The 24,920-nt window shown below is 41.1% G+C and overlaps 1 protein-coding gene across 3 annotated transcripts in view; it reads left to right on the forward strand.

The window, feature by feature from the left end:
• The first annotated feature begins 10,141 nt into the window (after positions 1-10,141).
• The window catches only part of ROCK2 (Rho associated coiled-coil containing protein kinase 2), a 110,594-nt gene continuing 95,815 nt past the window's right edge, over positions 10,142-24,920 (forward strand). Inside the window, exon 1 of one of the 3 annotated variants that reach the window (XM_042032998.1) lies at positions 10,142-10,764. In XM_042032998.1, coding sequence (XP_041888932.1) covers positions 10,615-10,764 — 150 coding nt within the window. In that variant the 5' untranslated portion in view covers positions 10,142-10,614. The remainder of the gene's footprint in view (positions 10,765-24,920) is intronic. The other 2 variants (XM_042032995.1, XM_042032996.1) reach the window with 2 other exon arrangements.

Below are 24,920 nucleotides of genomic sequence, written 5' to 3' on the forward strand. Positions count from 1 at the left end.
AAATCTCAGTGTGGCCTGTCCTTTAGGACAGTTTTACTTACATATAAACCCATATCTCCTTTCAACACCACATCCTGCTGCTATCAGGCAGCTTGCTGCCTCTGTGCTGTGTCAATTTGCAAAAAGGGGGGACTGTCTTGATCTCCTTTGCAAACTCTGGTCAGTTCTGCTCTGCAGTGATTCCTAAGAGTGTACCAGCTTCCCCAGGACCCTCCATAGGATGCTTGTCCAGCCCCAACAAAGGCAATCCCCGGACTTGCTGTGCTCCAGGAAGTAATCATGGAGGGTGCCCTGGGACAGCATCCTTTCTGAAGACAGCACTGGAGACCTCTCCACCATCTTTAAAAATGTTATCCCAGGGCTCTCATTTTTACTGCATGTCTTTTAACAAAAAGCAAAATAAATTCAATGCTCCAAACACATAAACATAATTAGCATCTTACTGACAATTTCAGTTGAGAAGCCTAAGTGTACAGATGTACAAATAAGTGTTCCTTATGTTTATTTTACATATATTTTTTTGTTTGGTTTTTTCTTCCTTTGGTATTCTATCAGTCTTGTACTAAAGAGACAAGAAATCTGAAACATTTGATTAATCTTCAAGTATAACTTGTCTTTTTTTTCAATGATGACAAAATTGTTCTCTCTCTAGGTTAAATAAACTGACATTTAAAAAAGCTTAGAGACAGGATTAACCCTTTCCTCATATCACGTCCCAGTACATTTGTTTTTTACAGTGGCCAGTGAAATGGGTTCATCCTTCCAGTATTTAGGCTTGTGTGAAACAAACACTCTATAAACACCCTGAGCTGGTGTGGAGTTTCCAGGGAAACTGGTGAAACGGAAAAAGGAAGAAATTATCTGCCATTTCTTATCTGTGTATGTCAGTTCCCCAGCCCCGCAGAGGACCCAGCTCCACAGAGAAGCACATCTAACCCCTGCTGAGCCCGGGGATGCCAGAGCTGCTCCCGGCTTCCCGGAGGCTGCGGGGCCACTAGAGGGATGTCTACAACCATCCTTCCACGGCTTCTGAAGCGCCAAACCGGCACTTCACATTCCCGAGCAGCTGCAAATCACACACGGCATCAAACAGCCCTTAGAAATGCTGCAACGAATGTATCAGAGGGCTGCTCGGCGTGGTCTAGGCAGAGTATTTGGACACTACCAGTTGGAAAGATGAGATGCAATGCTGGAGTGCTACAAGGTCCAAGAGAGCTGATCAAATATCATACAGTCATGGATTCACAGAATCATTTAGGTTAGAAAGGACCTTGATAATAATCTAAATCCAACCCCACCTTGTTCTGGTTAAATAGTTTTAACACTATTAAGATCACTCTTAATGACTACATCTAGTTATATCCTTTTTTTCCTTTATTTGTTTCCAATAGTTTAGCTTGTGTCTAGTGGAATGGTGCAATCTATTTAAACTGCCAACAAGTTAGCACTAGGCTCAGTGCAAAAAGTATTTTATTTTTTTATTAGTTTATATTAGTTGACTAGAAAAGCATGAAAATGTCATAGAGAAGAGTTCCCTCTCCTACAGGGATCAACTGTTGGAACTGATAGGATGAAAGGGGCTGCAAAAAAAGGAAAATATGGGTATACTGAAGAAATAAGCATTAGTTCTAAGTGCTACCTTGTGCACTCCAGAACAGCATATGTAAGGAACCCTTATTTACTACCCTGGGTAGATGAGTCGAACCATTATATTTAATTACGTTTATTAATTTTAAAAAATTAATTCATGTGGAAAAGAAGCATCATGGATTTTAAAAGAGGTAGTAGTTAGAATTGGATTATTTATTTATTTATTTTAATAGTTAATTCCCTGGAAAATGTGGTTTCGGTCATGTCTAAACTATTTGCTTCAAATTTGCTGAATAGTTTTGGCTGGAAAAAAAACAAAGGGGATAAACTGTGTTGGAGGAAAGTCCCCAGTTACCCAACAGCTCAACGATCAGAGCATTTAGTCAGGTAGCAGACACCCATTAACAGAGGCTCTGCTGAGGCAGGCCACGCTCAGCCCTTCCTGTGACCACCTTCCTTTTGTCACAACTTCGAGGGATGGGGACACACCTTCCAAGGGAGCAGGCTGGTTCCCAGGGTAGGAAGCCGTGCTTCTCATGCTCCCCCTCGCTGACCCAACAAACTTGGTGCCTTTGTGCAGGTCAGCAGCTTCAATTGAGGAAGAATTTCCTCTTTCTCCTGCTTCATGGATACCGAATCCTTGGACAGCTTTCTAAGAAGTAGAATTCTGCTTTGAATTCCCTTGGACAAAAGTAGGATTTCCTTATTCTAAGTATATCCATGCTATGACATTCTTTCAAGCATCCAAAACAAATATTCTACATCAGATTAAAACATAACATTTAATGGTTTATGCAAAGAAATAACCTTCAGGTTATTTTCTTTCAGCAAGGACACATAGTCAGTTTAGTTATGTTCAAACTGTGCTGATTTTTATTACATTCACTGCAGTTCTTGAACAAAAATGCAATTTCCACCAATTCTTTAAGTGATCATGAAATAGTTTGAGCACCTTCATGAAGGCTACCCTATGCTCCTTACAAACCCTTATGTCTGCAGCCACATAAAGAACTGAAAATGACATTGAGAGCTCCTGACTGCAGTCCCTGAGGTACCAGACACCACATCTAACAGCCCTTTCAAAGTGCACTGATACACTGCAGGTATTTTCTTGCTGCCTTTACTTGCATGAAGGTTGTACCAACCCCCCCCATCGTAAATAGCTAGAAACAGTCTTATTTCCCACCTAAGCTTGTTCATGACCTTGCATACTTGCATATGCTCTTCTGCCAGCATTGTTCTGTAATGTACAGAGCTCTTAAACTCCTTGGTTGCTGTCTTTGGTGTATCTGTAGACACCACCATACACTCATTCACCTCTGCTGGATCTAGAAAACAGAGTTATTCATGCCACTTCACATAAAACAGGCTGCTTTGTTCCTTTATCTCTGCCAAATTCCCATTTTCAGTTCCTCTTCTCCAAAACAGATGAATTGAACTATTTATGCCCCGGTGTTTTCACTTGATCATGCCCTACCCTATCTCGCTTGAGAGAGGGATGGTATACAATACCATTTATACTTCTTAATTCCACTTTTTTGTTGGCTAACGTAAGCCTGAAGTACTTCTCCTCAGCTATTTCCAAATGGTAAGTTCCCACATTACATCAGAATTTCTTACTAGTCCCCAAGGGCACATCTCTTTATAGACTGTACCATTCAATAATGTCCTGTTTCTATCATTCCCATCATTCAGCTGATCCAGATCTTCCAAGTAATATCCCAACCCTCAACTCTCTATTGATGTTATCTTCTGCAAACAGCCACCATCAGCAGCACACTCCTGGATTTCACGCTGGTAAACAAACAGGTTCCAATTTCAAAAAGTTAAACAAGATGGACCAGGACTGGTCCTTGTAATTCCTACCAGTCCAAATCTTCAAGGATTCAACTAATACCTACCCCCCTGTTTCACCCCATAAGGCATTGCTGTCCTACATGAAGTGAGCTTGTAGTTTGGGAATAGCATGATACCCTTCAGAATGTTTTATTCTCCTACAAAGAATGTACATGGAAAGGTCCTCTAATAATTCCCACTAACTTCAGCCTTCTCATATCAAAATCTTCCAAGTTTTCTTCCAATTTGGTTGCAACTACCTCTTCTAATACCTTAATTTTTCTTGTCCATGTAGTGTTTCATTTTAGTATTGCCCCCCATCACCAAAGATTGGAGCAAAACTGAGATCACCTCTATGCCAGACTCTTCACACAGTCATCCCATTTACTATTTGACAGTCAAGTCAAGTCTAGTAATAACAGTAGTTAAACATACTGTCCTTGTTGGACAAATGAACAGATAGAAAAGTCGTATTTTTTCCAAGCAGGAAAAAATCCATTCAGCCTGCCTTCCTTCCTTCCCTGCTGCTTGACTCTGATGCTGTTTAAATACAAAATGTCATTTCTCCAAGACTCTAAACCCTTATATACAAAGCTGTGTCTTCACTTGCGCACTCACAACTTTTCTTATTCATATCTTACAGCCCCTGCAAGATCCCTGAGAGCAGGCACAGCAGCTGTAGTTGTTTACACCCCAGTATCAGCTGGCTTGATTTCCCCACAATTAACAGTAGCTAAGACTTGATGAAAAGCAGATCGTAGGAATGACAGTGGTAATGCAGAGACACATAATGTGGGTATTCAGAGATGCACACAGAACCGCTGCACTAATCATCTTTTTTTAGCTTGTTCTATCCAAGTCATCTTCTACTGGCATTTCTCCCTAATGGCAGGGAGCATTCAGTGCCCAGGGTTTTACTGTCACTTTCCAAGCCAGTTCCTGCATACTTATGGCAAAAGGCCAGACCAAAAGAAGGATTGATTAGGTGCCTACAGTGGTCCTTACACCAAAATCCAAGATCACAATCCAAAAATACTCAATAGCTGTCTAACTGTGAAGGTCACTAAGTTTGCTACCTACCTCTGCCTCCATCCTGCTAAGTGCTCTCATCAAAAGGCTACAGAGCCTTTTCTTCCTGGCATCCCATTTCTTATTAACGCAATTTTCTGCAGGAAGACTTGTTCAGCAGAACGCATCCTTAAAGAGGCAAAACCACACACCAACCCCAACCTGCAAGATAGCGTCTAGGAACTTTATTTGGAGGTGTACTGTGCAACAGGAATTGCCACAGGATGGAGAAAGGAGAATATGTACATGGGTTCTTGCTCTGCTAAAGAATTCTACTTCAGCTCAGGATGGACATGCTGGTTCAGATTATGTCTCATCTAGGAAAACATGGGGCTTTGGCCACATTTCTTATAAGTCCCATTCGGTATCCAGTTGGGACCCCTTCCCGATTCTCCTCAGACTTTCTATATGGAACCTATTTCCCCAATTCTGGATTTTGGGTTCCATTTTGAGTAGCTAAATGTTTGATCTTAAATACATAATAAACTATCAGAAATGCTTCTGTTCTTACAGGTATGTGTTCACTGGAAGAGATGGTCACAGGCATGCAAGTGACAGGTCTGAATCAATCCCTAGTCCCCTTGCCTAATTAAAAGGAGGCAGAGATAGCTTTGAGACGCTCTGGCCAGCACTTCCAAGGGACCAGCAGCCTTGTACTCCTGCATGTTTCTGATTTTTCAACCTTTACAATGTTTCATGTAAAGGAATTGTTAGAGATAATGCTCACAGCAGAAAGAAGAGTGGCAGAAGCCCTCCTCTGCTCCAAGGTACTGTGAGGCATAAACAGCCTACTAATAGCAAACCAGCAAGAATTTCATAAATCACAGCAGCCTCTCAAACTGCTGTGACTTACACCTATGAGCCACAGAGCCCTAAGCTTCACCTAAATGCACAAAGCAGCAAAGGAAAACTCGAGGTCACTTTGTCCTTACTCTCCAAGCTACACTTACTGCAAGTTTCCTCCTGAGACTTACAGCAGAGAATCTGGCACATCACCATCACGTAAGCATTTCAATTAACCTAGATTCACAGCTTCACTTCTGTCTTCCCAATGCATCCAAGAAACTATGAAACTACCTCATTAACAAAAGTAATGCTATTTAGCTGGGGAGGATTATGTAAGCAATTAAGAGCCAGGCAGAGACCAAGTCCTGTGTTATCAGGACACACCCAGGCATTGTGCAGCCACTTTTGATTCACACCTCCTTTTCTTGATTCTCTGGTATTTGTGCTTAAGATACTGAATTTAACACACCAACAGACAGTACCAACTAATATTTCTGTATTTATCAGCTATATATGCTGTTTGAAAAAGTGGGAAGCAGCTACCTGGCACAGCCTCAGAGACAAAAGTATATCCCTTCCCAAGCAGAACAGTAGATATAGGCCTTTACCTACAAAGCTTACCAGATGAAGACATTTTCTTTAATATTTGCTTGATTACTTTGGTTTGCATTTAATTATACAGATGGCTGAGTGGTTTTGTAATTTTATAGCTGGCCTGTGCTAGTAATTGATGTGGTAGTGTCAATCTTACTGAGGGCTGGTTTGGAAAAGCATGGGGTTTGAAAAGCTGCTTGTATTTAAAGCATCTAGTTACGATGCAAAAGATGCTATACTATGAATTAAATGAAAGAATGTTAAACAATGCTGGGAGGTTTTTTTGTCCCAAGACAACACTGGAATCAGTATATCAACAATTAAGTCTGTGGCTGACTTTGCAAGTCCTTCAAAAGCATAATTCCTAGATACACAAGTTGTGTACCTTTCTTCCTGTCCATTTTCAATAACCTAAAATGAAGAAAAAGTTTATTTTTAATCCAGAAAAAAAATAGTTTATTAACCTTCAGGCTGATGGAACACTAGCACGGGAGAAACGAAAATTAAAACAAACAAACAAACAAAACCCACATTCCTTTCCACCCCTATTTCATATTTATGAATCTAAAAGTAAAGAAATCCCTGTACTAATGACATAAATCTACATTATTTTCTGGAGGTAGAATGATGATCTTTAGCTACACCCTCCAAAGTCTCAAGACCTCATTACCTAAAATATGACTTCTTGTCCTATTTCCATCACAACAACACTGATCAACATCAGTGCAGCATCCCAGGCAAGTGACAATAGTTATGCACCTTTGCCTGTAGCAGTCTGATATGGTTTGATTTTGGCAGCTTTCAAAGACTGTATTTGCTTGGACTATTGATGGGTGTTTTGTCCTTCCTACTCTGTTGTCACAATTTGGTTCTCATTTGGGATAGAGCTGATTCATGTCACTAGACAGAAGTAGTCCATGGTATCACTGGCAACTCATTTAACTCTTCTATATATCTGTTCTCCCACATGCAAAACACAAAAATGGACTAGATCCACATGAGATGCTAAACCTAAATTTTAGAGACACCAGCTATTAGTAGAATCAACTCCCCTGTCAGTAGTGCTCTTATGTTCTTCAAATACCTGCAGAGTGGGAGCCTGAAAAGAGGATTTTCAAAAGCCTTACTTAGCCAGCATCAAGTGCTAAAGCACAGCCCCTTCTCCTAAGACAGATATACACATGGGTAGTTTGTCTCCTTTTGCTTCTTTTGCAATAGTACTGAAAGCATGCATGAGGTCCAAAGCCAAATCCCTCTTCTCCCTGCACAGGCTTGAGCCCTATGGAATACCCTAAAGGAACAACCTGAAGCTGATGGCTTTTAACCAATAAGGCTCATTTCCCAAGTTCTTACAAATCTGTTCCTATAAATGTAGCCAGTTCTGAAAACGGTCAATAGCAAATTCCCTACTGCCTCGGGACCCCTAAAACATATTTGGACTGTAGACATCTAAAGAGTTCAACAGCATTTCAGGGAGCAGACAGAGAGAAGAAAGATCCAACTGTGGACTCACAGGCTTAAAGCTGCAGCAGGCATGCTGGAAGGCTTGGACTTTGCCTTACAAAACATGGTAAATAGCATTTGACAATTCATTGCATGGGACTTTAAAACTGGCATACACAGAGCGAGTAGGAACAGTTCTTCCTTAGATGGTCATTGTAGGAATAGGTGATACCCTGAGAGATTTACACTACTGAAGGCAGAAAAGGTAGAATTGTAAAAAGACCACAGAAGGTGGTGTTATTTTTCCTTTAGGGCATGTTAAAACAGGTTTTTTTTGCAAACACTGAGAGAGGAATCTGACTTTCTAAGTACTTTTTTTTGTCACTTAGTCACTTATAACCAGCAATAAATCTTCTGCTGAGGATTTTGTTGAGGATTCATGTCATACAAAGGAATTCAGCTGACTGCCGCTGTCAATTCGTCCCTGTAAGAGAGTAAAACTTGTTTAGTCAGTAAACAGATATCTCCTGAGGGGTGGAAGAATAGATCTATGGGGCAAGAATTTCAAGAAGGCACTGTTTCTACACATTTGCTTTTGAAGTCACAATCACACTTTTTTTTTCTATGTAAAAATGGGTGTTATGCTTATTTAAGAATTTCTTTGCTACCTTTGTTTAGATAGTACCCTGAACAATGTCACTTAATCACATAAGCTAAGGATCAGTTTTTATGAAGCTTATAGATAGATAAGAAAAACTGAAGAAAAGATAAGCACCTTGCCTATAGCCAAGAGGAAACCAAGACCTTAGATCACCACATCACCTGGTGCCCAACTCCAAGTGCATTGAAATCACCCCCAAAATCAATGTTGACAGTAACAGAACTTAGCACAAGCTCCTTATTGATCACTGGAGACACACTCCTCGTATTGGTCTGTTGTCCAAACCTATTTTAAATCCCTTAAAAAATATTCTTAAAAAAGAATGTTTCTGTTTTGCCACTTATAAAAATTAGCCAATGAATAGGCTGTAAGTGAAGAAATCATGTTCATCTTAGGTAATTCAGAGCTTTGATCTGTTGTTTTGCTAGACTCTGTAGCTTCATGACCCATCTAGTACCCACATATAATCCTAGTAGCAACCCTACTCGTTGTCACACTTACTTCTTTTATCTCCTAGCAAAGTAAACTGCTCAAAGAGACTATGTGATTTTTTTTGGTGGTGTTGCAGTTAAGCAGATTCTAATCTGTTTTGAAGATGAAGTAGTCCTAAGACATAAATAACCAGTGCCTCTCCCAAACAGATTTCACCAATTCCTTCAGAAAATGCACAAACTCAATGCGGTTCACTGCAAAGCGTGAGTCATAATGCCCAATTTGACTTCAAAATGTTCATGCGTGTGAGTGTTTCTGTCAGGCTTGAGGATTTTGACTCAGTGGACTGTAAAAACAGAATCCAGTTATGGGGTTTGGGTCGATATTCAGACCAGACCTTCCCTAAAATTGGGAATTGTTCAGCACCAGGGCCCTGACTCAGAATATCACTGAGAGTGATCTCGTTCAAAGCCATGCAAGTGACTCACATATTTACTTCTCTGACTCTCTCTCCTCTTCCTTTAAAGTTAAAATATTGGGCCACTTTTCTGACATCAGCTCACTGACGTCCAGCTATCAGCTGAAAGTCAACACAGTAAAACGTTAACCTTTCCTCCCTGAGGTCCCTCCACCTCGGCAAATGACATTTTCACAGTCTCTGTTGTTCTGCCCCATAACATCTGCCCAGCAGCCACATCTCAGGTCTGCTGGAATCATAGTTTGGCCAAAACTTCACATGCCATTCCATGGAGCATCCCTACCATCCAACTCCTCACCTCCATCCCTGCAGCCACAACTCGGGCATCAGTGACACCCTCCCTGCTGCAGCCTCTCTTGCCTGGGTCTGATAAACAGCACTCTGTCTCCTCAAAGTGCCCGCTGAGTGTGGCAAGGTGGCTGTACCCACCTCCAGCACAGTGTGGAGGCTCATTTTCCTCTGGGTGCATGAGGGTGGCCTGCACCCTTCCCCAGCACAGCTCCTCACTGCCTAGTTCTCCATCCTCCTTCTCATACATGTAGGATATACGCATAGGAGAGGGATGGAGTACCTCTCCTGTGATCAAAGTCTGAGAGAATCTGGGTTGTTCAGCCTGGAAAAGAGAAGGCTTTGGGGTGACCTTAGTGTGGCCTTTCAATACCTGAAGAGAATTTATAGAAAAGATGGGGCAAGACTGTTTACAAGAGCACATAGCAACAAGGGGAAATGGTTTCAAATTCAAGGAGTGTAGGCTTAGATTACATACTGGGGGAAAAATTCTTTACCATGAGGGTGGTGAGGCACTAGAATACGTTTCCCACGGAAGTTGTGGATGCCCCATCTCTGACGTGGTACGGACAGGTTGGATAGAGCTCTAAGCAATCTGACCTAGATGATCTTTAAGGTCCTTTCCAACCCAAACCATTCCAGGATTCTGTGATTCACGCCGTGAGCACTGCTGCTCTATCTGAAACGCTGCTCGCCCACCTTCTCAAATATTTTTGGCTTCTTTTCCTGTGCGCTTTACGCCACGCGGGCAGGGTGAGGTCTCATGAGCCAGAACGCACACAGCCCGGTCTCTGAGGGGCTGCCCTGCCCAGGCCCGGCCCGGCCCCGCCGAGCCCAGCGCTGTAGCCGGGCACTGAGCGAGCGCCGCGCACAGCGCCGCTCGCAGCGGGGCCTTGTGGGTAGGGGAGGCGGCCCGCGCGCGGTCGGGGAGCGGGAGGCCGGGCCGGGGCGGGGGTGGGCGGAACGCGGAGAGAGCGGCGGGGCCGAGCCTGAGCGGCGAGGGAAAGCGAGACCGGCATCGCCAGCGGGATCGCGGCTCCCGCCCCAGCAGCCGGCGAGCGCTGCAGAGAGAGCCGCACTCTGAGCCCGACCCCGCGGCAGCCGCTTCCCCTTAGCTCCCCGCCTCCACCCGCCCTCGGAGCGATGTCCCGGCGGAGCGGGCAGTGAGGCGGCGGCCGCCGAGGGACGCCCTGAGCAGGGAGAGGCGGGGGCACGGCGGGAAGCGCTCCGTCCCTCCCTTCCAGCTCTCTCTCCCCGCGCTCCGGCGCAACAGCGGCCGTTTTCCCTCGCCCTTCATGCCCGGGCGGCGGCCACCGGCGGCGCTGCCCTCCGCTCCCGCCTCGCCGCCCCCGCCCTTCCCGGGCTCGCCGCCGCGCTAGGCCCGCCGGGCGGCCCCGCGCAGTGCCCTCCGCGGGCCCGGCACTAGGCGGGCCGGAGGATGAGCCAGCAGCCGGCGGGGAAGATGTCGGCGGCTCCCCTGGCGGCCGAGGCGCTGGAGCCGGCGGCGGGGATGCTCGAGGGCCGCCAGAGGAAGCTGGAGTCCATGATTCGCGACCCGCGCTCCCCGGTCAACGTGGAGAGCCTACTGGTGAGGGGCGACCGCGCCCGGGGGAAGCGCTGGGCGGGGGAACAAAGGGAGCGCTGCCCTCGCCTCAGGCGGGCGGGAGGGAACGGAAAGGAAGGAAAGGGCTCCCGCGTCCTGAAAGAGCTTTCCTGGGGGAGGACGAAGGATCCTCTCCACGCCCCCGGCCGGGCCACCGGTAGCGGGGAGGTGGCGGGAGCGGCCCTCGCCCCCAGGGCTGTGTTGAGCGAGGGGACGGGCACGGCGCTGTGAGAGGAGAGCGAACGCTCCCCGATTAGGTACATCTTACTTGGGGGAAAGTGAGAAACGTCCCTGGCAAGATCTGATCCGGGGAGAGGAAAGCGCCTTGTTTTCCCTCCCAGCATCGTTCGCACCGTTGGCTTTCGCGCCTCGTAATCACAGCGTGTCCGTCCTCAAAGTACCTGCCTTTGTGTGCGCTGCCGGGCACCCATCGCTCACCCCCTGTGGAACGTCCTCTGGTGAAGCTGAGGTTGCTGTGTGATGTGGAAATAATTCAGGAAAAGGGGACACGCCTAAGGGAGAAATGTAACTGGGGGGTCCAGTAGGGTCACGTTTATTTTTCATTGGGGCAAATTGATTCGTCTGTCTCCTGTTTCAGATTTTTTTTTTCCGTGTGAGTGTATGAAATACAATTTACTTTAGTGAGAAATCTATGCCCTCGGGAAGAAGTGTGAAAGGAGTTAGATTTCCCCATTTAAAACATCTGAACTCTACAAAGGCAGCAAAAGACAGTTTATTATCATTATTGTTATTACTATTTGTTATCATTGTCGTTATTTTCACTATTAGTATTACAACTATTAGTATTTTAACTAGTATTTTAACTGAACTTTAGCGTCTTCAAATCTTGTATTTCCAGTCTGCCCCAAGATTTCCAATGTGCCCCAGTTATGAGGAGCTGAAAAGGGGGGAATAAATCCCAGTCCTTCCAAGAGTTGCTCAAGGCACTTACACTGTGTCCTTTTTTGTGCTTTCAAATGACTCAGTTCTGTTTGGCCAAAAATACAGGAACTGACTGAACAGAATGTATGTCTGTGCTGTGTGGAGAATATAGGAATTTCCTATAACATCTGAAAAATGTTCTTCCCGAGGCTGTAGTGCTGTGTTACTCTTCTCATAGATGTTCAGAGGCATAATGACAGCCACAGTCAGTGGAGGGGAGTGGGAAACAGTGCTACATATCTGACTGGATTCAGATAAGTTTTTGCCTAGGCCAAAGCAAAGAGAGCTGCCTCTGGGCTTCGCTCCCAGCATTTTCACTTTGGTATTTTGCTAGGAAAACTTTGACCTGTGGCCAAAAAAGAACAGTTAAAAATAGTACAGTCGTTCTGAAAAATGCATCAGGTTAATACTTAACCCCAGTAGACTTTTTCACACTCTGCTTTTATACTCAACAGCGTGATTCTTTTATTCTCTCACCTCCCATGCCTTGGACATAGATTGAATACACTAAAATATATTTCTGAAGAGTAATCCTAGCTACAAAATTTAGACTGGGCTGCTTAGAACTTGATTTTTTTTGTTTGTTTGTTTTATATGCTACCAGTGTAGACTGCTTCATGTAATATATTGAGAAAGCAAACCATGGGAGAGTGTTAGCTGGATTATAAATGGATTTTTTTTACGGTAAAGGTCATCACTGTTCTCTGCACTCTGTCTGTAAGTATTGTTTAAAAAACTAGCAGCAAGTAAAATATAATGCTAATCAACCAAATTTCCTAGCTTGTGCATTCTACATATCTGTGTATGAAATAATAAACTATTTATTATTCTTATTTAGGAAATTTGCAACAGATTTCCTGTAAAAGCTTTTTCTTTTGGTCTCTGGTATTGTTGCTTTATGCAATTTGACATTAATTTTGCATTGGTGTGCTGCTAAGTAGTCTGAGTATGAAAACATCGTATTCATATTGAAAAATTTACTTGTGTACTTAACAGCTTACAATTCAGTGTAAATTATCAAAAGTGGAAATGTGTTTTCAGTTAAAAGTAGAAATACAGCAACACAAACTAAGAGTCAGGGAAAGCATCTTAAAAAGGCTAGCTGGAATGCCACTGTTTCGTCCTCCAAAAATAACATAACCAAAACTAAAAATGTGGAATGGAATTCAAAATGGAATTCATTTCCTTACAGTGTAAAAAGTCATAAACAGCTGCTATTCTGTATTTTGTGTGCATGCTTTATTTTTGGGAAGCCGTAAAAAGCAAAAAAGTAGCTGTTAATCTATAACACATGGCGTAATTTGAAAGATGTGAGAAGCTGAGGTAATAAACTGTCCTTCTCTAGATAGCAATTCCACTGTCATCAAGAGATGTTTTATTCAGTGGCTCTAAATGAAGAGACTTCCTTTGCGTACCTTCCTGACCACAGGATGGCTGACCACATCCATCTGTTAATTCAGCAGGAGAATCTATGAAGCCAAATACATTGATTGATTATGCTCCTCCCACCCCCTTTGGGGCTCAAGAAAAACTGTTAGATTTTCTAATGTGATTTTTGCTGTCTTGTGTGCCTTAACACTTATTATGAATGCCTGTGTTGAGCATAATTTTTTGTTTGATTAAAGCATATCTTCAAAAAGGACATGATGCATTCTCAATTCAGAGGCATTAAGAGATGGAGAACTTTGCATTTAGTTTGTTCTCACAGGCAATTATGAAGGCAAAATAAAAAAATGCAAAAAACAAGCAACCAGCTGAAATATCTGGCATGGTTATTACCATCCTTTTTCTGCTAAATAAAAAAAAATCATGGAGGACTTTCTACCCATTAGCACAGGTGAGATGCGCAGCCAGCACTTGCTGGGGTTCTTCCGGTTTTGGTCTGATACCTGTCAGCAAAGACGTGCACAAAGGGAACTGGTTACTGCAACCTCTTTGAGGCGTCGGCTGAGCGCTCCTTCTCTCACTGTGTCTTGTTGAAAGCCTGTTGTTAGGTTGCCTATGCTAAAATAAATAATTTTGTCATTGTCACAGCTTTCTGTGGTATACTCTTACTCTTTTTGGGCATGTAACAGTGCATTAGTGGTTATGAAAACCTGTTTTCTGTATTATATTTAGATCATGCAGATTACTTTGTAAAGCTACCATATTCTTATTATTTGTTTTTCTGCTAGTTGTGTCATCCACTAATTTAATGAAGTGACATTTTTATGCGTACTGCATGAACACATGGATGATAGCACTTAATGGTATTTGGCCTTGAGTGATCCATAAGAAACCCTTCTATAAATACGTTCCTACCAAATAGTTCCAAGTTGACAACTAAATTTAAGGAGAGCTTAATGGTACTCAAATACATTTGGGCATTTATGATTTCACTTATGACCTCTAACTACAGTTTGAACTGAGTTATTTTTGTTAGTATTTAATACACATTATCTAGGGGTGTGTTGGCAAGTGTTATCTGCTCTAGTTCTAGAGCAGATAGGTCACTGTAGGCTGTGTAAAACTAATCCAGACCTCCGCTTCCTTGCCGTGTGTAATTGTATCACTTCAGCACATGCTGAACTGAACTTTTGAGTTGTGTGGTGGTGACGAACAGCTCTGGTAAATCTTACCATCCTCCTCCCTGCAGTGCTCTGCCTGGGCTGGAGCTGCTTGAGTGCGCTTGTCCAGAGAAAGGCTCTGGTGTCTGCCGTTGGACTCACTCGTTCAGTGCAAGCATCAGGATTTTAGCATAAAGCTTGAAGTTTGACGTTGCACTGGAGGTGTAAAACGTTGGGTATATTCTGCCTGCTCTGCTATGGTTGTGTCAGCCTTTGAAAGAAGGAGCTCTTAAAACTGTTAATTAGGCAATGCAGCACTGAAATTGTGAGCACTGTGCTGGGCTATGCTGGAATGCAAGCATGGTGGACTGAGAAATGGACAGATAATTGGCAGGAGAGTGCTCAAGTGTCTCAGAATACACATGCCTTAGAACCTGAAAAACCCAAACCCACAAACCAAAACTGAACTAATTTGCCATTTATTTCTTTGTTAAATAAAGCTGACAGGTAAACTGTGTATTTACACTAGTTTGAACATGAATAGATGTTCATCTATGTGGATCGTTGCCATCAAGACCCTGGAATTTTACCCTTCTTGAAAAGTGGGTTGCAGATAGGCTGTGACTCTCATGCTTTCAATAGGTGCATCTGTCCATAGCGATCTCATCAATTGAGTGGATGCCAGCCTTTTACCAAGAGTGCTAATTGAAGCAGATCACTAGGCTGAGCTCTGTTAATTCAGGGTCTCCAGGTCATCATGGCTGATACAATGTATCCCTTTGCAGGATTTTAGCCTTAGGAACTTTCTAAGTATTTAATATTTAATATGAAACTTGTTTCACTTTCCTGAATTTATTGCCACACATAATTTGGAATCAGCAAGAACAATCTGTTGTGTTAATTTGAGCCAGCAAGTACAGGGAAGAGATGCAAGTGTAGCAGTTAGCAAGATCTGATCTAAAATTCATTGCCCACTAAGAAAGGCCAGATGATTCTCTATTCTTGAAGAAATAATCTTTTCTTGTTTGTTACATTTCCTGTGCTGTTATTTCTCTCGTCGTTTCTAACTCTTTCTATAAATGTTCTATTTTTGAGCTGTAATTTTAGAGCATCTACTGTAGAGCTGAAAAAGATGATCTTTAAGGAAACAGAATTGTCTTTTGTTCATTGTTCCCCTTTGATGGATTTGTGGATAGCAGTATAGTTAGCTGGAAAAAGATAGTTCTATTTTTCTGAGAGTTTTACCTTTACCAGTTTTTTTAGTTCTGGTTTTTTGACAGTTTTTTTTTATATTCTGTCGTATTCCACACTAGGGTTAAAGTGTTTCACTTCTGGTTTAAGAAAGCAAAAAGAACATTTTGCTCAGCTTCACTCCTTTTACTGCCACACTAAATGCATGCAGATTTCACGTGTGTGTATTCATGATAGGAATGTTCACTCCCAGTATTTAATCTATGTTGATCAGATTGCAGAGTGTGTCATTAGTATCCTTTAATTTTTCCATCTTTGTAACAAGAGAAACAAAATTACACCTACACTATAAAATTAGCAGAGTTTTTTTCTGCTTTATATGTGCAGGAATAAAAATTCAGGAACTGTTCACTTTTCCGAATATTACTAGTCTCAGTTTTGCTTGGAATGTGTGCAAATGCTCATCAGAACCTGTTTTTTAAAGTACATTTTCAATTCTAACAAATGACAGAGCAGTGTCAAAGCATTTGGCTCCTTGTCTAGTAATGCAATCCATAACAAAAGCTGCCTAATTTAAAAAGAAAGAAAAGTGCTCCCTCAGTAGCCAATCTCCACAGCTATCAGTTGATGATTTCTTGCCAGTGTTTGATCTACAAAATATGACTTGAATTTTATCAGTGTTACAGAGGAGCTGATTTTGGATTTTAAAGATGAAAGTGATTGAAATTTGGTAGTAGAGTTTTACATAATGAAAGATATAAAAAAATTTGTGTATTTTTATAACCCATAAGCATGGGGAGTTTGGGGGGAAGAATGCTATATTGTGTCCAAGGATTCTTCTAAACTGTTACACTGAACAGCAGCGAATGTTTCTGGTAGCAAATTTATTTAAAATACTTTTTTCTTGGTACATCCCATTGGTTAAGAACAAGAATACTATGTTTATATTGGCAGACTCAGCTAGTAATAAACTTATTTTAATGAGCTATTGGCAATGTAAACACAAGGTTGAATGTAGTGCTCAGTTCCCAAGGCATACCTGCCTTGTGTGAAGCTCCTGCTGCTGCAGCAGTGCAGTGTCCGAACAGCCCCGCGTGTCCAGGAGAGCGCCCGTGTGCCCGGGCACGCGCCAGCTGCCTTAGTGCAGGTGAAGCGTCACGTGCATCCTTCATTGGCAGCGTTGTATTCATTACCTGCTAATTTTAAGACTGTACGCTTAAACCGGTGACTGGGCCTCTAATGTGCAGAGGGGTTGGAATATTTGGAAGAATGTGATTCTGTACATTTTGTCCAGGTTTCACTAGGTTGGATAGTTTCAGTCTGTAACGGGTGCTTTATGTGGTATGGACTTAGCTTTTTCTCCGTGTTCATCTGCTACAGTTACAGCTATTGAGAGAGGGGCCTTTTTTCGTCTGTGAAGTATCATGAAGTTTAATTGTTGGATGGACACAGATTTCTTCACTGTCATGTGAAACATGCCTCCTGTGCAGTCTCTGCTTCATTTGTTGTAGGGTGCAGAAGGTGATAGACATGAGAAGAAAAACAATCTGGGTGCCACATACAGTGGGATTTTGATTATGCTTGTCTTCCATTAATTTTATTTCATGTAGAATGACTTACCTAAGTCAAATCTTTTGCAAAAAGTAACCAATCACATACTTTGTGTTTTCTGTGTGCCCAGATAGAGACGAATGAGTTATGATGTTAGTGTGCAGCATTGTTACTTTAATTCCATAGTCATTTCATCATTCATTTTTGTTAGGATAGTGTTGTTCAGATGGTACAGGCAGAGAATAGAAAGAATGGTGTGCAGGAGGGTCTGAACCCTAATCTGCTGTCACCTTATGGCTTCAGACAAATCTTTCTTTATTTCCAACAATATTAGATGGAGATGATGAAGTTTTATTTTTAACACGTACTGGAGAATAATTTAATATTTAGAATGGATTTACGTGATTAAAAAAGATGATCACAAGTAAGCTATGCGAAAGTGTTTAATTCTGAATATTGAGGACTCAGGTAACCAAGTGATTGCTTTATTACCTTTTGACTTTTCTAGATCATGGGTACTGATTTTATTAGTCTGTATTTAAAGTACAGAATTACAGTATCCTACATAAAGCAAGATAAAGTTTGGGTGACTCATCCAGACACAAGAATTTTCTTGTACTTTTCTTCAGGAGGAAATGAAGAGGTCACATACAAGCATGAAAGTAGGTTTGAACAACTATGAAAGAAGAAAAGTTAAGCTTTAGCGAATACTCTAACTTTTTTTAATCTCAAAACACATAATGTTGACTGTTACTGTTGCCAAATAAATAAATAACTAGAAGAAAGAATGCTGGAATTCCACACTTTCTTCCAAATGCTATTTAAAGTTTAACTAAAATCTTGATTACTATTTAAAGGCTGTAACACTTCATTGTTCTTTGTCTGTGTCACTGCTGTTATAGGTACTTGTCCAAAGTCTGTACCTTAATTGTTGATTAAATATCAAACACTGCTATCTAAACAGCATAGATTTACTCTAGTATGGAATATATAGAGAGAAGGATCTTTGGGTGTTCCTTGGAAATTACTTTTTATTGAATGAGCTGTGAATTTGGAAATCTGCTTGTGTTTGTTGCTACTGTACAACTTGATTGACCCTCTTTATTTTTCCTTTGTTTGAAATGAAAAGTGCTGCAGTGATAAACTCACGGTAGTGTGCATGTGCATACTTTCAAAGAGATTATGCTCTAAAAACAATAGCACAGGTTTTGATTGAGGAGTATATGAACGTTTGGCTTGTCTGTGCTATGAAAATGTTCTATTTCGTACAGAAAATAATTTTAAACTGGTTTTCCTTGTGGTTTCTGAAACTCGTTTATTCTAGTATCTGTTTTCAGTTTAGTGCTGATTATGTTAAGTGCAAGATTAGGGAAACAAACCTTGTCATTTGTTGCATGTTTAGGACATAGATTTTTGTAGGTTACTTTTAGCACCCTCTGCTATATACGGAAGACTATTATGATAGACTTCTAGAATGTGCAGCTAAAGCCATTGGAAGCAAGCTGCAGTAAATAGATAAAAGATCTTATGGAGTTACTTAATATTGGTTCCACCCCTTCTTACACAATCATATAATTATGCTTGACTTCTGAATCATGAGTTTTTATGTGGAGTTTTAAACTTCTATGATAGAATAACCATGAAGTCTCTCAATTTAGGGATAGAATCATTCCTTCTAATAGTTCAGGAAAATGGAGGAGAGCAGGAAATAATACCGTATTGGAAGCTGTTGGTTTAGTGAGTGATGAAAACCTTTCTAATGCCAGGGGTATGCATGCACAATCTGTTTCCTTTAGTGAACATCTCAGGACTTCCTACTCCAACAGTAAAAGTTAGCCCACTTAGGCATTAAGGCATAGTTTTTATTTCTTGGCCTGTTCAATTTAATGACCTCAATTTAATGATTAAAAACCTGGATTATAAAATACCCTCCCTCTTTTTTTTTTATATGCTTTTATATGAAAAGTGACTGAGAAGAACTACTTGAATTACTCATCTGGCAAGGAGGTACTGACAGTTTATTATTGTATTGCAGCTGCTGCTATTAATTTAAGCCTTATTCTACGTTAAATTTTTTTCTCTGTGAGCACAAAATAGTAATTCCGTTAAACTTAAGACTTGCATCCATGCTGGTATTACAGGCTCCTGAACCGAGCTATAGATCTGATAGGGAAAGCTAAAAATAGCTGCATTTTCAAAAAAAAAAAAATCCTGTTACTAAATTATGTTTTGTAAAGTCATTGTTTTTTAATCACTTTCAAGTTCATTTTTCAGTATTGGTTTAGTTACATGGAATGAGCTTCTTTTTAATTGTATTTTGAAGTTATTTTCCTTATTCCCCACTCGTCATCTTCCCAGAACTGAAGGATTTTTCTTGAATCTGCAAATGTGGCGTTATTGCCAGGGAGGGTGGGAAGCAGCAGAACTCCGTTGTCAGAATTCTGCTGGTAAAACCTGAATGTAACAGCAAATGAAGCAGCATGAACCCTATTTTGTATGCATGTAGTGTTCTGTGTCAGGAATATTTTAAGCTTAAATTAGAAGATAAATAATAAATACACCTAATATAAGCTACATCTCCTGAAAAAATACTATGTTGGCAATTCCTTTTAATCATAGACATCCAGCTAGTTCTCTGTTTTAGAAATGATTTCTGTTAGTGTTATGAAGAAAACCTCTAAATATGGATGCCATGATGAAGAATGGTTCATCTGCGTAGAAGCCTGAAACAGTAGCACCATGAGGTGTGAATCACTTCATGTATTTTAACGGTTGGCTGCCTCTGAAGAAAGGCAATTTAAGTGTCAAAATAAACTATTTCAGTGCTCTCATTTTTTTAGAAGAAATACCAGTATTTGTTCCCACATGTGCCTTGCAGTGTTTCTTAAGTGCCAGAAGTCCCCAGTGTCCCCTCTCTACCTGGGAAAACATCTTAGGCAATTTTTGATAGATATAAAATGGAAAATGTAACTTTAAAAATTTTGTAAGGTATGACATTGTTCATTATAAAAAAGCTCCTGGATTTATTTTATATGACTCTACTGCAGGACTTGACTGAATCAGAAAATCACAGACAGCACTGAGCCCAGCTGTAGAGTTTATTTTATGTTTTCTACATTGAATGGACTGTTTTGCTTATGCCATATTGCTGAAAGTGTGTTTGGTATAGCCTGGATAACAGTAAATATGGTAATATGGTATTCATGTTTTGAAATCAAAATGTCTAAATTTATGAGGGAAGATGTGCAGTATGTCTTACAGACAGATGGGAATTAATAAAATTGCAGTATACTTGCAATCCAAATACTTTTTTATTAAATCAAAACCAAGTAAATATACACTGCAGTTATTTCTATTTATCAATGTGCTTCATCAAATGGATGCTGAATGTTACAGGGGAGAAGAATGGCTGTTTTGCCTTTTTAGAGTATGCAGGAAGCATGACTGAAGAAAATTCTTTGACATATTCTATTCCAAGGCAGAACTTTTTAGTTCCATTTTGGTTTCAAGCTTAATTTTTAGAGCATAACTATCAAAAGAGGCTGCCGTGTAATTGGACTCCTTTCTTGGCACACAGGAATTGTTCTTGGGTTTATACACAGACTAAATTTCTGAATTGTGGAACTTGTATTGTTTTTACTGCCATCATGCGTTGCTTTTTTTCTCATGTATGAAATCTTAGCACTGTTGGGTCAGTTGTCCTCTAAAATGGAAGTGGGGGAGCAACAAATGTGCTTGAAGCTGTAATATCATAGGGTCACTGATGCTGAAAGCACATGGATCAGGAGAGAAGCATAACATTTTTTTTTCTTTGTGTTTGAGTGCATGTAAAAAAGTAATGAAAAAGTCATTATTGTGGTAAAATATCACTGTAGTCTGTAAGTTTGTATCTAATAACAGTAACTCAGACTGTGTCAGGATTCTGCTCTGTAGCTGGTGTGGTATTGCCCTGTCTCTAGAGGGAAGTTCCTGGCCCAAGGCTGTCCAAAAGCATCGCTGTGGTCACCGTGAGGGGACTGGAGGTCTCACACAGAGGTTCAGGTGCTGCCGTTGTTTCACAGGATTCACAGGATACCCTTTGAACTCAGAATATTCTGTGAATCCTTCTGTGAATCTCTGATTGAAGTCAAAACCAGCAGAATAATCAGCAGTTTAGGCTTAATATGAATCTTGCCAGTGCTTGGGGTGAATGATGGTTTCCAAGGCCACATCTATAGCAGCAAGTGAAACAACAGCAGCACCAATTATCTCATATTGTTCCTGAGTTATTTCTGAAAATGCTGATCTTTAATGAATGTATCCCTATTCAATAACCAATTTTTTTGTATGTCTGAACTCCCTTTGACAGTGAGGTATGTGTAGCTAGTTGTATGCACATTTTCCATGTAATCAGGAATGACAAGAAACTCAAATCAGTTAGGGACACAATTTTGTCTAGAATGGCCTGAAATGCCAGGGTCATGCTCTTAACCTACTCAATGTTCAGTAAAGCTGTTAAACTGTTTTTTGTTGATACAAGGACTTTGTATCTCCAGATTTAAATTCTCCTTCAGTAGAGGGCTAGTCGTGATCTCTGCTTGCTGTTGGGTAGTGCCATGCTGTTGTGGCTGTCCTGTTTCTGGTTAGGTCATTGTTGTGTGCTCTCCACCTGTGTATATTCATGTAGGATGTGTGCAAAAATACTCTTACAAGAGCCCTATGTAAATTTTTTTCTTCCCCACAACCTTTAGCCAAGTGCACAAACTTCTTCTGACCTTAATGGTCTTGATGCACCAAGTTTTTCCTTCAAATGTAAAAAATGTGATCCCTTGAGGAAGCAGCTGGCTTCCACAAGATGGCTCTTGTGGGGATTAATCTGCTCAGGTCTTAGGCAAGTATTTTCTTGCCTTTCCATATAAGAATCACCTGGTGCCAAAGCTGAAGGAAAATTTAGGAAACATTGGGTTACTGTCTGTGGGAAAACCATTTTCCACTTATAAAACCATGAGGAATTTGAAATCTATTTTCTGTTTCGCTTTGTTTTCCCAAGTAATTTAGGATATTCACCTAGCCCTGAATTTCTTGACATATTTTTATTTAACAGTTGTGGGTTTTTTAATTCTTTGTATTCCAAAGTTATATTTGCTCAAAAAAAGGAAAGTGATCAGGGTGGAATAAACACAAGCTAAATAAACTGAAAAAAGTTCTTCTATTTTAAAATTTCTTTTTTGCTACCATTTATTCTCAGCTGATATTTTTAGTATCAGTTTGTAAACAAATTCTGATAGAATTTTAATTTAGCTGTCTCAATGAAAGCAGTCCTGGAGGTCTTCTGTTAAATTACAAGGTGAAAAGGCAGGATTTCATTGCCTGGATATATGAAGATAATACCACTACTGTGCACAGCTATTATCAATTTGAAAGAATATTTTTTATCTGGTTCAAGTTTTACAGTGCCCAGGAGCCTTTGCTGGTAATAACTTTACCTTGAAAAGGCTGTGAACTAGTCCTACCATTCTGAAGATACAAGATACTTCATCGTCAGATGGAGACCAAACTTCCTGAGGATGTCGGTTCCTTTGTGAAGACCTTTATCAGCCATAGACAAAGATGTTAGAATGTCCATGGGGGATGAGGGAGGCCTAAAAATGCTGTAGGATGCTGTACCTGTTTCTGAATTACTTACAGAAGTAGAAAGAAATGAGATTTTGCAGGCATGAACTTAGTAAATAGGCAAGTGCCATGCTTGGGTCAGACAACTCTGGTCTGCAATGTGGATGTAAATGCAGCAGTAATTAAGACAAGCTTAAGTATTTTCAGGTAGTCTGTAGTGCTCTGAAGGACGATACAACAGAGAGGGTAACCCTTTTATTTTGGAGAAGGTGGGCACAGTAGAGGACACGTGTTTTCAGATATATGTGCAATAATCATTATCAATGGCAGCTACTTAACTTCTCTGCCTTGGGACTAGCACACTTAGAAGAGGAATGGACATGGTCTGTTCTTTTGGTGATCTTGATAATTGGAATAAGGCTTTCTGGATTATTCTTTAATAGTCTAGATTTTGATTGTTTTTTTTATAAGGTATGTATATTTGTGTATTTAAGGGCTTCAGTCATTGAGGGTAGTACCAATCAAATTTTTATGTATTTAACAAAAATATATCTGTCTCAGAGGAATTTGTAAATGAACCAATAAAATTGTAGTGTTGGATGAAGATACCAAGCAGCTTTTAATATTAGAACAAGAAATGCTCAGAAATCTGAAGAACAGAGAAGTTTTTCAATATGAGAAACAGCCTCTGTGATCTCAGAAACTTTTTAACCCATGTCTTTCTCCCTCAGTAGTTATATTAAGCCATTTAAAAACAAATGGCTAACAGAAATAGTTTCACTATCAGTTAAAGCAGTAACTCCACCTGCTTCCCTGGGGCACCACCTTGGTGGTGACACAGTATTTGTGCTGGTGTGTTGTGAATTGCCTTGAGTACCTAACCTGGATTAAAACTAGCCTGAATCATTTTCTCCGTTAATCTTCGCAGATTTGCAGAACAATCACCAACTGTATTAAGTTTAACAAGGACGAGTGCTGGATTCTGTACCTGGGATGGGGCAATCCCAGTTGTGTGTATAGACTGGGGAATGAGAGGCTGGAGAGCAGTGCCGGTGAAAGGGACTTGGTGGTCCTGGTCGATGGCAAGTTGAACATCGGTCAGCAGTGCCCTGGGCAGCCAGGAGGGCCAACCCTGTCCTGGGGGCATCAGGCACAGCATCGCCAGCCGGACAAGGCAGGGGATTGTCCCGCTCTGCTCTGCCCTGGGGCGGCCTCACCTTGAGTGCTGGGGGCAGTTTTGGGTGCCACAATATAAGAAGGATATTAAACAATAAGTGTGTCCAAAGGAAGGCCACGAGGATGGTGAAGGGTGTTGAGGGGAGGCCATATGAGGAGCTGCTGAGGTCACTTGGTCTGTTCAACCTGGAGAACAGGAGACTGAGGGGAGACCTCATTGCAGTTACAACTTCCTCATGAGGGAAAGAGGAAGGACAGACACTGCTCTTTTCACTCTCATGGCCACTGAAAGGACTTTAGGAAACAGCATGAAACTGAGTCAGGGGAGGTTTAAGTTGGTATCAGGAAGTTTTTCATCCAGAGGGTGGTTGGGCACTGGAATGGGCTCCGCAGGGAAGTGGTGGCAGCACTGGCCTGACAGCGCTCAAGAAGCATTTGAACAATGCTCTCAGGCACATGGTGGGTTTCTTAGGGTGCCCTGTGCAGGGCCCACAGTTGAACTCAGTATCTTTCTGGGTCCCTTCCAACTCAGCATATTCTCTGAGCATATGAACTATCACAATAACATAAAAAAAACTCCAAACAGCCCACAATCCTGAACCTGTCCAAAGCAAACTAAAAAACCCACAGCATATCTCCTTCCTTCAAAGAACTAGGATCCAAGTGGATGGTGTGTTTATTGATTAAAATATGCAGCCTACTTTTTCTGAATGCAGGCCATCATCTACATGTCCTACCACAGTGTCGGTGATGAAACTTTGAAGAGAGCATGAGGCCAAGAAAACAATTTTGTGTACTGCTCTGGTAATACTGTAGCTACTTTCAGATTGCAAAGAACTTCAGTTCAGATGGAATATGCTAATATAAGCTTAGGAGAAAAGAGAATTCAGATAAAAGAATGAAATAAATTCTGCTATCACATTCGCGGGTAATATCACACTGTTTTACTAGTCTCTGTACAGAGAAAATTGTAGACACTGAAAAGGTTTTCTTTTCCAAAAAAACTAGTAAAAAATCAATTCCCATTAGTACTTGCCTGTGTTTGCATTTAGGTAACTTAAACGGGTTTTTTTGTGTTTTAGTCTATTGCTTCAATCTGTTCTTTTAGGGAAAAGCAGGATTCTGTGAGTAAACATATTTGTT

This window comes from Corvus kubaryi, unplaced genomic scaffold (genome assembly GCF_017639235.1).
Source record: "Corvus kubaryi isolate FWS band 111438036 unplaced genomic scaffold, C.kubaryi_AGA036_p1.0 37354, whole genome shotgun sequence".
NCBI classification, from domain to species: Eukaryota; Metazoa; Chordata; class Aves; order Passeriformes; family Corvidae; genus Corvus; species Corvus kubaryi.